The 16,069-nt window shown below is 28.2% G+C and overlaps 1 protein-coding gene across 1 annotated transcript; it reads right to left on the reverse strand.

Annotated features, from left to right (window-relative positions):
• Positions 1–10,507: 10,507 nt before the first annotated feature.
• On the reverse strand, positions 10,508–11,125 carry LOC136090434 (cilia- and flagella-associated protein 251-like; the record flags this gene model as incomplete). The annotated part of the gene is given in 1 exon segment (XM_065817078.1): positions 10,508–11,125. A coding segment is annotated over 1 exon segment (618 nt), but the record flags the coding sequence as incomplete, so codon positions are not given.
• Positions 11,126–16,069: the final 4,944 nt, after the last annotated feature.

Consider the following 16,069-nt stretch of genomic DNA (forward strand, 5'->3'; position numbering starts at 1 on the left):
AAATTCATTTAATAATGTGCTTGAAAATTTGTATACTATGAAGACCTTTCTTAAGTAATTATCTGTTGTCTTTATCTCAGTTTCTTTAAACATGTATTTTTTCTTAAAGCAGCAACAAAGACAGATTAAAGTTTGTTTGTTTTTTTTATATATTGTGATAAATTTTTTGAATTGATTTTTTTTAGAATTTTTTAAAATAATTTTTTTTTGATTACATAATAAAAAAAAATGGAACTAACAGAAAATGATTTGGATTTTTTAATCGAAAGCATATACAAATTCAATTAAAATCATCCACAGTCTTTGGAAAAAATTTGACAGCACGCATTTACTTCAAGACAAAGATTATGTCAATCTTGTAGATTACTTTTTTTGAATAATGACTGGGATGGTTTTTCTAATGAAGAAGTTAAAAGAATACATTTTATATTGATTTTGATGGTGTTTCAATATATTAAAATACATTATCATGTTTATTTAAATTTGAATTTTGAAAATTTTTTTATTTTTTTTAAAATTTATTTAAAGAAGATTTATTAAATCATGTGAAAGAAAAATGTCTAGAAATTGAAAATTGTAATCATTATTTAAACGAATGTGAAGATTTCCATGAATTTAAATATTCTGAAGTTTATAAGCGAGTTGTTCATTTATATATTGTGAAAAATGTTTTAATTTAGTATATTACATGTAATTTTTTTTTAGATGAATAAAATAAGAGAAAATGATAATAAAAAATTGCTCAACTTATTAACTAATCAAAAAAATCTTTTGACAGAAGATGAAATGTTGGCTGTAAAGTTTTTGTTGTTGGTTCATGTACAAGACGATGGTTCATGGACTTCTAAACTGGAAAAAATTGTTGAACAGAACATTATTTTTATGATGTTTTTTGTAAAATATGCTATTATGTATTTATATTCAAAATAAATATTTTTTTTCAGCAAAAATAATAAAAATGTTATCTTTGCAACAACAAAAAGCATTTCAATGGCTTGATGAAGAAAAAAAAATTTTTATTACTGGTGGTGCTGGTTTTGGAAAAAGTTATATTGTCAACCAAATTGCTCAAAGTGTACAAATTTAAAAAACAATACATATTACTGCGAGTACAGGAAAAGCAGCTTATTTGATAAATGGTGTCACAATACATGCTTTTGCTGGTATAGAAACTGGTGTTAAAAGTGTAGATTATTATAAACGTCATATGCATTCAGACATTAAAAAAACGTGGTTGGAAACTGATGTTTTAATTATTGATGAAATTTCAATGATTAACGCTCCAATATTTGATTTATTACATTTAATAGCTTGTGAAATTAGACAATGTTACGATGAATTATTTGGTGGTGTACAAGTTATTGCTTGTGGTGATTTTTTTCAATTGCCACCTGTCACAGGAGAATTTATTTTTAAATCAAAAATATGGCAACACTACATGACGGAAGTGTTGGTTTTAACTCAATGCTTTAGACAAAAAGAAGATGCACAATTTTTTGGTGCTTTAAATGAAATACGTTTTGGTCAAGTTTCAGACCAAACTATTGATTATTATATGACGCGTTGTTTTGAAAAAGATGAAAATTTAAACTCTAAATATACGAGATTATTTTTTAGAAATATTGAAGTCGATTGTTATAACAATGAAAAAATGCAGACTATAAAACAAGAAGGGTATTAGTTTTATGCTAAAGATGTTATTAAAAATCCGAATATTCCATGTACGTTTCAAATTCCTGCAGCTGTTTATCTTAAAATAGGTGCTATTGTTATGCTTTTAAGAAATATTAATGTGGAAGAAGGTTTGTGCAATGGTACTATTGGTACCGTCATTTTAATAGAAAATAATGCAGTTTGGGTGATTATGAATAAAAAAGAAGTCAAAATAGAATGTGTCAAAGAAGAAACTCAGATTACTCTCATGCTGTCGTAGGCTCAAGATTTGGTTTACCTTTAAAATTAGCTTTTTCTTTTACTGTAATAAAGCTCAAGGAAGTACAATGAATAAAGCCGTTGTTCAATTTAATTCAAAGGCTTTTATTAATAGTCTTTATTATGTTTCTTTATCACGAGTTTGTAATATTAATGATATATTTATAATTATTAATAATAAATTAGAATTGCAAAAAATATTTAAAAGTATTACTGTTGATTCTGATGTTTTGGAATTTTATAAAAAATACATGTAAATTTTCTTTTTAGCTAAAAAAAATGAAATTTGAATATCAAACTGAGGAAACTATATTTAGTAATAACAGTATATACACTGAACATTTTTTTTTCATCAAAGACGATTATAAAGATGAAGATATTGTGGAAGAATCACAACTTTATTCAGAAACTCAGAGTCCTGATGAAATTGTTTATCACGTCAAACAAAAAACAATGGAAGGATTTGAAACACAAATGAAAAACAGTATTCATTTCGCAGACTTGTTTCAAAATTTCTTAATGGGTTATAATATTGTTAGTTTGTGTTGCAAATCTATTGAAAATGGTTATTGTAAAATAATGAAACGTTGTTACAATTCACCTGTTTATTTTATGAAACCTTTAGAAGGACCGACTAATTTACGTTTTATTCAAGATGCCAATGTGCGAGCTGTTTTTAATATTTTAGAAAATGATAGTGGATGGAGGTTGATACGAATATGTAATATTAAAATTAAAACTCTATCCAATTTAACAGAAAGATCCATTATGAAATTACGAGATTTTAAATTGTCTGGTTTTAAAAGAAAAATGTTCATGACAGATGAAGAAATTGAAAAAAAGAAAAAACGCAACAAAACCTATTACGAAAAAAATAAAAAAATATTAAAACAACGAAGCAAAAGCAAAGATGTACAAATTCGCAAAAAACACCGCACATATAGAGAAATTGACGAATGGTTTGGTGAATGGTATAGACCTCATTCTATAACACAATGACAAAATTCACTAAAAAGTTTATCTTATACTAAACTCTCTTATACACAAAAAAGAAAAATGTTTTTAGATTATATTATTTTGTTTGAACCAGGATTATGTTTTTATTCTGCTTTTCTCATCTCTTTGTTAATTCGTCAATGGAATGTGTGCACCATTAAAGAATGGAATAAAAAAGTGTTGGAAAAAAATGCCACCGATTTATATTCTGAAGAAAATATTTTACAACTTCTTTTTGAAGATCAAGAGGAGCAAAATATTCTCGCTTGGAAAAATGTTTTACAACATTTAAAAGAAAAATCTAAAAATATGTCATTTCAAACTTTGATTGATTTGTGTCATTGTTTTGCTTACGAAAATACTTTTGATCGTATTAACATTAAAATTTTGCCGTTAACAAAAGTAACACCAAAATTCGTTTATTGCATTCTAAAATAAAATCACAATATAAAAGTACTCTTACAGAATTATTAAAAGTGGTTTGCGAAAGGGCAAACATTACCAAAGACGATCAAGATTCTCAAAGAGTTTTTATTAATGATGAAGAAAGAAATAAAGCCAATCAACGGAAAAAAACAAACAACACTATAAAAATTTGTATTTTTCAAAAAAACAATTCTTTTCACGCTATAAGCATGTTGAATGAAAATTTTTCTACTATGCATTTTTCTTCTAACAAGTCGCGTGTTTTGTTTCAATGTTCAGAATGTGGACAAAAATTTGCTACAGAGACACACAAATGTGAAGGTTATTATAAACCGGACAAATTTACATACGGCGATTGCATTAGTCACTATCGACCACAAAATTCGTTCATATGTACAAGTCGAAACTTATTTCCTTTTTTAATGACATTTGATTGTAAAACGAGTATTACAAAATCTGAAAAAAATGCTACTTCCAGTCAAACCTTTATCTGAGTTGAATTATCATTGTCATTCCATCGTGATTCAATGCACTCATGAGACATTGGCAAGAGAATGTTTTGGTTTGGATGAACAAGGACACGTGATTACTCAATGGATTTTTTATTACGAAAATACGATTGAAAGTTTAGAAAGAAATCCTTTAACCTGTCTACCTGCTTATTTTCAACCAGGAGTTTTTTCACTTCACAAGACACACAGACGTATCTTGTGGGAAAAGTTAAATTCGACTCGTGGAAATAGTGAAAAATTAAAAATGGAATTACGAGTTTACGATTTAATAGCTTTAGCAGATACTTTGGTTCGATTTGCTTATGAAATATGTTTACCGCGTTTTGAAAATTTAAATATATCAACTGAAGAAAGAGATTTAATATGGCAAGAAGAAAATCCTTTATGTTCTAGTTGCAGATATCCCGCAGATAAAATACGTCAATCTGATGTTTATAAAAATAAATTTTCTCACATGACTCCTCAAGAAAGAGAAAGATTGAATCATAACGAATTTCGTATTTACATCGTCAAACGAATTCAAGTTGTTAACATTGTGTTTCAAAGAGTAGCACGTTTAGAATTGTTCATGTTACCTTGTCACGTTTAAAATTATTTAATCGACAACGATGCTGAAAAAATAAAACAAGATTTATTTCGAGTATCAAGTTTGTTTTACATTTGTTGAAGATGGTAGGAAAAATTTCAATACCTACCTGCCACTAACGGTTTGTTGAGTGATTATGTGAGAATAACCAGTGGCGAACTTGTAGATTATATGAAACAAATGTCTTACCTTATCATGACCGAGCATCAATTCGAAAACTATTTTGATCAAGAAGATATAGAGTTGTTAGAAGATCCCTACTTTTTAATCAAAATCTTTCGCAAATGTATCAACGAAAGTGGTGGTCAATATACAGATAACCTTCATTTTTTGTTTCTTATGAAAAAATTCAAGCAACCCGTCTACGAATTATGGTATCATGCCATGTTGGTTGCTTATAAAAATCAATTTGAAACAAAATTTAGTTTATCCGATTTTATTCAAGATGAAAAAAATCGAGAAAAAGTTTTGAATAAATGCAATTTTTTTCTCAACGCTTTTGAAGATTATCTCGTGATTGATCACGATCATTTTTCAGGACAAGTGTATGGATTAGCTTACGATTATTGCAACAAAAATTTAGGAATATTTAGTCAACATTTGTCTTGTCCTATTTTTGCTCACAATGCTTCTTTTGATAACCGCATTATGGTTGTTGAAGGTTTAAAAAAAATTTTGGATATTCCGTTATACGGTCATTTGGTCGAATCTGAAACAACACCTTTTAACGGTTTTAGAAAATATAGCAACATGGAAGATGTTTTTGTTATATCTAAAAATGTGAGCAAAGTCAATATTATTTGCATCGGTAAACATATTAAAATTGTGGATAGCTTAAAAATTTTAAACTGTTCCTTAGAACAAGCCAGTAGTATGTCATCACGAAAAGCTCAAAATCAAATTGTCAACACCATGTTGCATTATTTACGACCTTTTCATCCTGAAGTGAATCGTTTAACCGACAATCAAGAGTTTAAAAACTGTTTCATTAAAAAAACATTATTTCCTTACTCGCAAATAACAGACGAACTATTAAACATTGAGTATAAAACATTTCCACCTATTGAATTATTTGCTCAAAACGATTTAATAAAGTCTAAAAACCTACAAGAAGAAATTAAAAAAATCAAAGAAGCTTATGAAGGTGTTCAAAAATTGTAATACTTTTTAAATTTAAAAACTTTAAAATCCTTATTGCATATCTATACTGTGCTCGACACGGTCGTATTAGGTTCTGTTATGATTGACTTCGACGAAAGAACATTTGAATTTACAAAATTTCATATTCTTAATCATGTTAGCATTTTTAGTTATACAAGCAAATTAAATTCTGCCATCAGTTTAATTCCTATTCATTTTCCTCCGACCAACGAACATCAAAAAATGATTGAAAAGAGTATTCGAGGTGGCATGTCAACCAACGGTACACAAAAATTCCCCATTGATACAGATTACTTTGAACCTAAAATAAAAGAACTCAAATTAAACAGCGAGTTGAGAGGATGTTTAATTTTTATGGACGAAAATGGACAATACGGAGGAGCTCAACTAAAACCTTTACCTTTTCACATGAAATATTCTTTTGATTTGGAATGTATTACTTTAGACGATGTGATTCGCAAATATCATCGCGTTAATTTAAACGGATTCTCAACTAGTGCTTTAGTGCATTGTTAGATTACTATGAAACCAGAGTATCAAGATCAAGTAGGAGGTTTTTCACCCATGGTAGAAAAAGAAATTATATCCTTTCAAGATTATTCTCCCACTGAAATTGTATCTAAACGTCATCTCAAAAACAATGGAACCTATGGTATAGAAAAAGACACAACCATTAAATTAGTCATGAAATTAAGTTCACATGAAACTTGTGAATTTTTAGACAGTTTAATATGGCTGACTACGTGTTGTGGATGCGTTGTTGAAAAAATTTACAAAGTACTTCCTTTATGGCGTTATCCTTTAGCTCAAAAAATGGTAAAAAGAAATATGGAAAAAAGAAAAGAAGCCATTAAAAAGGGTGACAAGGTAGTCGATGCTTCTTGCAAATTACAAATTAATGGACATTACGGAACATTGAGTCAACAAATTGCGCAAAAACTAAATACTACTTTTATCAACCACGAAGAAAAAGCTTTTCAAAATAGTATTGAAAATTTTCAAAACATTCGCCGTGTTTTAATTCAAGAAGGGCAAACGGATGAAAATACCAAGTTGCTGCTTCCTTTTCATTTTCAAAATTTATTATATAACGGATCCCTATTTATTGGTGTTGAACCTGAAAGATATAAATTGGATGTTTTTGAAAAAAAAGTATGTTTAGATGATTACGAGACTGTCGATTTTAATTATGTTGATTATTTTAAAGAAACTCTGTTCAGTTTGATGAGTGATGTCAAAACCAAAAGTATTTTATTTCACGATGAAAACAATCATCATGAAATGAAAGACGTCTTTGAACTCTTAAAATCAAAAGATCATAAAAATGCTCTCAATTTAACAACCAGTGAAAAATGTAAACTCGTTAATAAATCTTTACGTATTGTGGCTTCACAAATTTTATCTTATGCTAAACTCAACAAAAGAGAAAACTATTACAAAAATAGGGCTAAAGGAGTACCCAATTTTAAACTCTTATTTTCAAATTATGTCAACGGCTTTGATACATATGCTGCAAAAAGATTGTGTAGACAAGTTCCTTTTCCAGTGGTAAAAGAAAATCAACCTATCGAACAAAATAGAATGAGTGTCAATTACAAACAAGTTAAAATACAAACGCACACTATTGATTTTTTAAAAAGATTTACACAAAAAAAATTATGTTTTTGATGACGGAGTCATGACCGAAACTCGAGATCATTATCTTTTGCAACCGATACGAGAAGATAATTTAAAAGTTTTACCCAATATGGAAAAATTTTGTAGTGACGAACACATTCAAAATTTACTTCAAATTGAAAAAAATATTATAAAAGAATCAGAGCGTTATCATACAATGGCGATGTTTAATCGAAAAGTTTTGATACCTTTATTATACGATATTAAAAAGAATATAAATTTGTAAAATTTTTTTTGTAAATAAAAAAAATGGAGTTTTGTTTTTTTGATCAAAAATTAACAACCCTACAACTCTAAAACAAGTTGAAAGAAGTTGGCTTAAAAAATTTTTATTTAGTAGAAAATACAGAAAACGAAGTTCAATATTATCACGATAAAAAAGGATTTTTTACTTCCCGTTTAATTCTAATCACTCTAAACGGACGCGAGTTAATCCCTGAAGCATTTTTAAGTTGTTGTACAGAATGTTTACTTGAATATTTGAGTTTTGTATGTCATCTAGGCTGTTATGAAGAAAATTGTGAGCATTGTGAAGATTTTAATAGAATACATAATTGTTCTTGTCTTTTAGAGAAAAAAAACGAATCATAACTTAATAGAGGACACTATATTACTAACAGAATTAGCAAGACGATTGGCGATCAATTGGAAACCTTGTGGAAAATATTTAAAACCCCGAGAAACCCCGAACCCTAACCCCGAACCCTAACCCTAACCCTGACCTAACCCTAACCCTGACGATTATAAATATAAATATCGAAGAAAAAAGTTTTCAAATGTTAAAAATATGGAATCGTAACGGGACAAAAGAACAATTACTTTACGCATTAGATAACATACCAAGAATGGACATTAAAAAAATTATTTTAGACCGTTTTTTGTAAATTTTTTTTGTAAAAAAAAAGATATAAATTAAAAAAATTATTTTTTTTTATTAATATAAAAAATGGAAGAAAAAGAAAAAAAACCTCTTGAACAAAAACTCAAAACTGGAGAACAACCTGCAGAGATACCGTTAGAAAAAAAAGATGGTAGATCTATAACCGAAATATTAAACGAAAAAGGTTTCATGATTTTTATTTAAAAGGAACATCAAAAGAAACTGAACTCAAAGACGAAGTAAGCAATTCACAAGTTAAATTTAATATTTTTAAACCTACTCAAGATGTATATCCTGAAAATACAATTATTACAGGACCTACAAACAGCGGAAAATCGACTATGGCCAGAAAATTATTACATTGTGGAAAATTTCCTGATGCAGATATGTTAGATATTACCACTAAAGTCATTGAATCCTATTTTGACACCTTTTAAGGATGATGCTACACTTCAATGTAATTTTATTTTTAATCATATTTTATTTTTTAATTTTATCTTTTTTCTTATATTTTAATGAAAATTAAGGTTTTTTACAAATACTGAAAAAATGAAAAAAAGCAATATAATGAAATTCATGGTCTTGATAAAGAACTAATGCACAAACAAATAGAAATAGCTAACATAAAAATAAACTTACTCCAGCAAAAGCAACAATACAAACAAAAAAACATGAAATGAAAATGGAAATTTACCAAAAAAAATTGTCACAGTTATAAATATTAAAAAAAAAAACACAACAGAATTATTCTATTTGAGGACAATTATTTTCAAACGATATCAGATCTAGTTTTTTTTTTTTGGAATATTTTAATTTATTACTATATTTCTTAGTGAAATTGTTTTTTGATATATAATACTAATTTGAAATGTAAAATGCAGTGTAAACATTTGCAAATATTGTTTTTGTTATAAGACTTTAATCTATAATCAGACACGCAAAAAGGATTTTTGTAAAAAATTGGTCCACAATTTGATTTCTTTTCGCTTCTCCAAAAATATCTCTTGTGAATGCTTCAGCGCAATCTTCTTCATTGCTACTTTGTATTTCATTGTCTTCCCAATGATCATTTTCTAGAAGGGCAATGTTGTGAAGCACAAAATAGGATATTATTATGGCTATGGAATTTTGTAGTTTTGTTTGTAAGGGAATGTTAAGACAAGGAAATTGTTTTTTTAATATACCAAAACAACATTCAACTGCCATACATGTACTTCTCAAACTGTAGTTGTATCGGATTTCACTTTCAGTATTTGGTTTAGAAAAAGGTGTCATTAAATATTGTCTACAAGGATAGCCAGAATCACCTATAACATGAACATGTTGGCGAGCTTCTTAAACTTCTTTAATAGCTGAGTTGGCTAAAACTCGTGAATCATGAACACTTCCAGGCCATTGAACACAAGCAGATAAAATTTCTTTAAAGGACCTGCAATGACCTGGCAATTTAAAGAGAAAATCCCTTTCTGTTTCGATATATTTCTGGGTTTTCTCCGCCAGGGTTTATTATAGAAATATGTGTATTTAAAAATACAATATCTACATTTATACAAAATACAATATCTACAAATACAATACAATATCAAAAAAATACAATATCTACATTAATACAAAATCTACAATTAGAATACAATAAGAATACAATACAACAAAAAGGTACCATTGTCTGATACCATTTCTTGAATATCTACTCACTTGGAATGAACCAGTAGCATAAAACCGAAATGTAATGCCAGTTGTTGTACAGATGAAAGAGGGCACCCTCGATTGTTAACATTGCTGTTAATAATGTCATTAGCTAATATTAAAAAAGTTTCTTTAGAAAGTCTATGGCGCATTTTAAATTCTATACCATTATAAACTTCTAAAGGATTGGCTCTGTGAATAAGAGTTCTTGGAATGTGATTTGGTATATTTCTTCTTCTTCTTCTTCTTCTTCTTCTTCTTCTTCTTCTTCTTCTTCTTCTTCTTCTTCTTCTTCTTCTTCTTCTTCTTCTTCTTCTTCTTCTTCTTCTTCTTCTTCTTCTTCTTCTTCTTCTTCTTCTTCTTCTTCTTCTTCTTCTTCTTCTTCTTCTTCTTCTTCTTCTTCTTCTTCTTCTTCTTCTTCTTCTTCTTCTTCTTCTTCTTCTTCTTCTTCTTCTTCTTCTTCTTCTTCTTCTTCTTCTTCTTCTTCTTCTTCTTCTTCTTCTTCTTCTTCTTCTTCTTCTTCTTCTTCTTCTTCTTCTTCTTCTTCTTCTTCTTCTTCTTCTTCTTCTTCTTCTTCTTCTTCTTCTTCTTCTTCTTCTTCTTCTTCTTCTTCTTCTTCTTCTTCTTCTTCTTCTTCTTCTTCTTCTTCTTCTTCTTCTCTTCTTCTTCTTCTTCTTCTTCTTCTTCTTCTTCTTCTTCTTCTTCTTCTTCTTCTTCTTCTTCTTCTTCTTCTTCTTCTTCTTCTTCTTCTTCTTCTTCTTCTTCTTCTTCTTCTTCTTCTTCTTCTTCTTCTTCTTCTTCTTCTTCTTCTTCTTCTTCTTCTTCTTCTTCTTCTTCTTCTTCTTCTTCTTCTTCTTCTTCTTCTTCTTCTTCTTCTTCTTCTTCTTCTTCTTCTTCTTCTTCTTCTTCTTCTTCTTCTTCTTCTTCTTCTTCTTCTTCTTCTTCTTCTTCTTCTTCTTCTTCTTCTTCTTCTTCTTCTTCTTCTTCTTCTTCTTCTTCTTCTTCTTCTTCTTCTTCTTCTTCTTCTTCTTCTTCTTCTTCTTCTTCTTCTTCTTCTTCTTCTTCTTCTTCTTCTTCTTCTTCTTCTTCTTCTTCTTCTTCTTCTTCTTCTTCTTCTTCTTCTTCTTCTTCTTCTTCTTCTTCTTCTTCTTCTTCTTCTTCTTCTTCTTCTTCTTCTTCTTCTTCTTCTTCTTCTTCTTCTTCTTCTTCTTCTTCTTCTTCTTCTTCTTCTTCTTCTTCTTCTTCTTCTTCTTCTTCTTCTTATTCTTCTTCTTCTTCTTCTTCTTCTTCTTACTCTTATTCTTCTTCTTCTTCTTCTTCTTCTTCTTCTTCTTCTTCTTATTCTTCTTCATCTTCTTCTACTTCTTCTTCTACTTCTTCTTCTTCTTCTTCTTCTTCTCTTTTCTGTAATGAATTCATTGACAAATAAACATTGACAAATGTAACCTTCTAAATTAATTACGTTAGTATTCCCAAATAACTACTTTTGCTAGGTAAAAACTCATTTTTATATTTGCAAAGGTTGTAATAAGTTATATGGTATTTGTAGAGTTTTGTTACGCATCAGCGAAGTGATAATGGCGGGTTTTTTTTTTCAAATTTGGTTTCAAGATTGTCCGGAGCAGACCTGAAAAAATGACTGGAAAGTTCAAAAATTCTCGTTTTTCAAGTCTGACTTCAGTTCAAGTTTGCTTCATGCATTTCATTCAAATCAGACTTCAGATTTGAAGTCTGACTTGAAATTTAAAGTCAGACTTCAAATCTGAAGTCTGACTTGAAGACTTCAGATTTCAAGTCAGACTTCAGATTTGAAGTCTGCTTCTTGCATTCGAAAGGAATTTTTGCTTTCTCAAGTCTGGTTTAAAGTCAGACTTAAAAACGGTCTATTTTTGGCGGTTTTCAAGCCTGACTTGAGTTGAAGTTCGCTTTATGCATTCGCTCAAGTCGCACTTTAGGTTTGAAGTTCGGTTCTTGCATTCTACCCTTAAACAATTTTGTTTATTTTACAAATATTACGCGATTTAATATATGTAAATATATTATGTAACGTAATAGTTCATTAAATATTGTTAAAAGTATCTGAAAATTGAACTACTTATTATTTAAAACATTAATAACTACTAAAATAAAATTTACTATATATAGTTAAATAATGTTTAGAATACTTTAAACAAAATTTCAATAATTAGTATTTGCAACAAAAGTGTTTAATAAAGTCTTAGATAAAATAGTTTTCTTATCGTAACAAAAGTAACATCGCCCACTGGTAAATATATGTATTCAAAAAAATGCTTTTAAATCGACTTCTTAGCTAAGGATAAAACTAAAGAAGATAAACACAACTGATTAAAATGATAATTGAAAAAATAATGATTATAGATCATTTTCGCGGTTCCGATTTTAAAAAAGGAACGGGGAGAAGAGAGGTAGGGTGAGTGGGAAGCTTTAAAACATCGCCCTCCCCTCCCCCCTCTCCTTCAACGCAGCCAAAAAAAAGCGGTATGCCCAAATAAACTCTGGGTTCTTCATTAAAGTGTCAGAGCACCGGGCATTGATTCTAATGACTTTATATATATAATAAAGAATAAAAAACTAATAAAAACTATATATATAAATAAATATATATATATATATATATATATATATATATATTTATATATATATATATATATATATATATATATATATATATATATATATATATATATATATATATATATATATATATATATATATATATACAATATATATATATATATATATATATATATATATATATATATATATATATATATATATATATATATATATATATATACACGAGTATTATTTGAGTTCTCATTATAGTTTTAATAGAAAAGAGAAAGAGAAATAACAATACAACGATTTGATAAGGGTTGTATTGGCTGCACGAGCAGGTCCAACTATGTTGACAATGAGTTTTTTGCGTAAGAAAGGGCTCCAAATATGGCTTCAGCTATGCACATCAAAAGTACTAACTGAGACACCATCTATGCACAACATGGAGCTGAACCCTTTCCAGGACGATTTTTCTATTTTTCCAGGATATTTGCTATTGAAAATCCAGGGGTTTTCTAGGATTTTTCCAGAAAAATAAAAAATCTAAGGACTTTTAATGAAAATCATTGAAACTAAGAAAATCATTGAAACTATAAAACTTCGTTTAAACAGTTTCTTAGAAAATTTAGTTTAACGTTTAATTTACTAGATTTATTGGCGGCATTATTAAATATAATCAGAATAAATAAATCAATAAATTTTTTCCCATTGTTTTGTGTTTCATGCACAAAAGATGCTACTTTTTCATGGCGTCTTTAGGTAATAGCTTTTATAAAGTCTTAGAGAAAACCTCCTAATATATATTAATCTTTTCTGCACAAGGCCCCAGTAAGTTATAGCATGGCTTTGAAACACTATTTGCTTTACAGAAACAAAATATATCTATATGATTCCAAAGTGAAGTTGACGCTTAAAAATAAATTATTTCTTTAAAAACATTTGTTAATACTTTATATTTAGATCTAGTAGTGGGTAAACTTTATTTACATAGTCATTTTGGTTGCATAAAATAACTAAATAAGAAAATGGCATTATAAAAACTTGTTTGAACAAAGAAAATTAAACAAAAAAAAAACGATAAAAAAACACATACATTTGATTTATAATGTTTGACACTTGAAATAATTGAACAATGTCCACTAAAGTCTGACTTATTTTTGTAAGTATTACTAACATTTTAAATTTAATTAGGGTAAATAATTACAAAATACATCTATCATATCGTATGTTAAATTAAAATAAACTTAGTTTACAATGTTTAGTCTATCAACATTTGATGCATCTTTTGCATTACTGAACATTCCTTTTGCTTCTCTCTAAATTTTATAATAAAGTTTTAATGTCTGATTATCTATCAATTCAATATCTCTAGTAATAATTGTGTTCGTAGAAGCTCTATAAAGGTTTTATTATGCCAGTTGTTCAATGTGTTTAAGTCGTATAGGCTCACTCTCAGAACAACAAACAAACTTACCGTTGACCTTGCACTTAAAACGTGACTCCCAAATTACAAGCTGTTATCAATCGTTAAATAAACAAATTAACAATTTTCAAGTGTCTTATACTTAACAGTAAAAATTTTAAAGTATAATGCGATATGCAATTGGAATATAACAAAATAGGTGTAATCAAGCAATACTTCATGGCTTCTTAAAGTAATTGCTTTTTATTAGGCTTTTTTATTATTATTATTATTATTATTGTTATTATTATTATAATTATTTATATATAGTGTAGAATAGTATGGTATTGTATTCATATATAACTATAATATATAACTATTAATATAATTTTAACCAATACAATGAAAAATATACGTCAAACAAAATCTCAACTTCAAAAAAATTTTTTTTATATATTTCTTTAAAGGTTTGTAAGAAATTAGTACAAAATATATTTAACACTAGAGGCCTTTCAATGTTTCATCAGTAGTGTTAGTTTAAGTGCTGTTATGTACAAATTTATTTATTTTTTGTTACAAAAGTTTTTTTTAATCAATTAATGTATTGTTGCTATTAGTTACCATTGTCTAATATTTTTTAAAACAGGAAGTGTTAGTTAAAGGTATCATGCTTTTGTTTATGCAAATGACTTTCATAAGATAATAAATTTTTATCACTTTTAAGTTCCAGAAATACAAAAAGCTGGAAAAATGGTTCCATTGTTTTTTTATTTATACGTTGGTAATCATGTACATGATTGTCAAACCTGTCTGTTGAATGGCCAGTTCTGCAACTTGAAATATGACCATTAGTGCGGTTTCTCAAATTGTTTGTTTTTCCAGTATACGTCAGGGTTAGGGTTAGACTATTGACCATTGCAAGACAAACATTTTAGATAATAAATGACATTCTTGCTGCTACAAGTAACGTGACTTTTAATGTTCCAAATAGTACCGTTAGATGTTACGAAATTATTTACCTCTTGTAGGTAAAATAAACAAATTTTGCAACGACTATCATTACATTTAAAAATTCCTATCTTTTTGTTATTAGATGTTGTGGAATTAAATTTAGCGGAAGTAAGTTGTCTCAGTAAATTTGGTGGTTGTTTGTAAGCTATTACAGGATTTATGTTAGAAAATATTTTTTGTATTCTTTCACTGGTGGATAAACTGAGTAGAAGTTTGGTTTTAGTTAATATAGGTTGACAATTTAGGTTGCTGTAAAATGCAGTGACTAAAGGAACGACTTTATTAGGTTTCTTTTGTTGAGCTGGTCCTTGTAGTTTTGCATTTTGAAATGCTTTTTCAATAACAATGTCTGGATAACTACATTCTTTCAGCCATAATTTAAGCTCTGCTAAACGCAGGTTTTCGGTGATATATTCAGATGTAAATAATATAAGGAATGTTCTTTTTGGTGTGGTAAGGATGATGACTGTTAAAATTAAGATAATCGTGTGTGTTTGTTTCTTTATAAAATATGTCAGTTTTGATATATTTGTTATTTTGAAGAATAACAGAAATGTCCAAAAAATTAATTATATTATAAATCTTTTCTTTTTCAACTAATTCAATGCCATAGTCAATTGTGAAGGTAATTGAATTGTTTAAATCGGCGAGTGACAATTTAAATTTGTTTATATCTAAGTGTTTAGGCCATATGTTAAAACCATCATCAACATATCTAAAGTAGAACTGTTCAATAGTATGAACTTCGTCATTCGAAAAAAATCTTGGTAGAGTTTTTGGAAAAAGTATTGTTTCTTCTAAGAAACCTATCGAAAGACATGCATAGTCTGGTGCAAATTCTGTACCCATGGCTGTTCCTGTGATTTGGTGAAATAATTGATTATCAAAGAGGAAATTATTGTTTTTTAAAATAAATGATGCTGATTCTATAATGAAATTGGTAGTAATTCGTTCAGGTATGAGATTTTTATGTTTTTCAACCCCAAATTTTAATGCTTCTAAACCGAGGTTGTGGGGAATTGTAGTGTAAAGGTTAAAAATGTCACATGTTAGTATAATATTATCTAGCTCTACTTTTCTAGGAATTTTTCTTATGAAGTCCCAATCATCTTTTATATAAGTTTTTTGCTTCCGTACAATAGGAGATAGAATTACGTGTAGAAATTGGCTTAAATGTGACGTAGGTGAGTCAATTCCTGCAATAATAGGTCGGCCCTTTA

This window comes from Hydra vulgaris, chromosome 14 (assembly GCF_038396675.1).
Source record: "Hydra vulgaris chromosome 14, alternate assembly HydraT2T_AEP".
Classification (NCBI taxonomy): Eukaryota; Metazoa; Cnidaria; class Hydrozoa; order Anthoathecata; family Hydridae; genus Hydra; species Hydra vulgaris.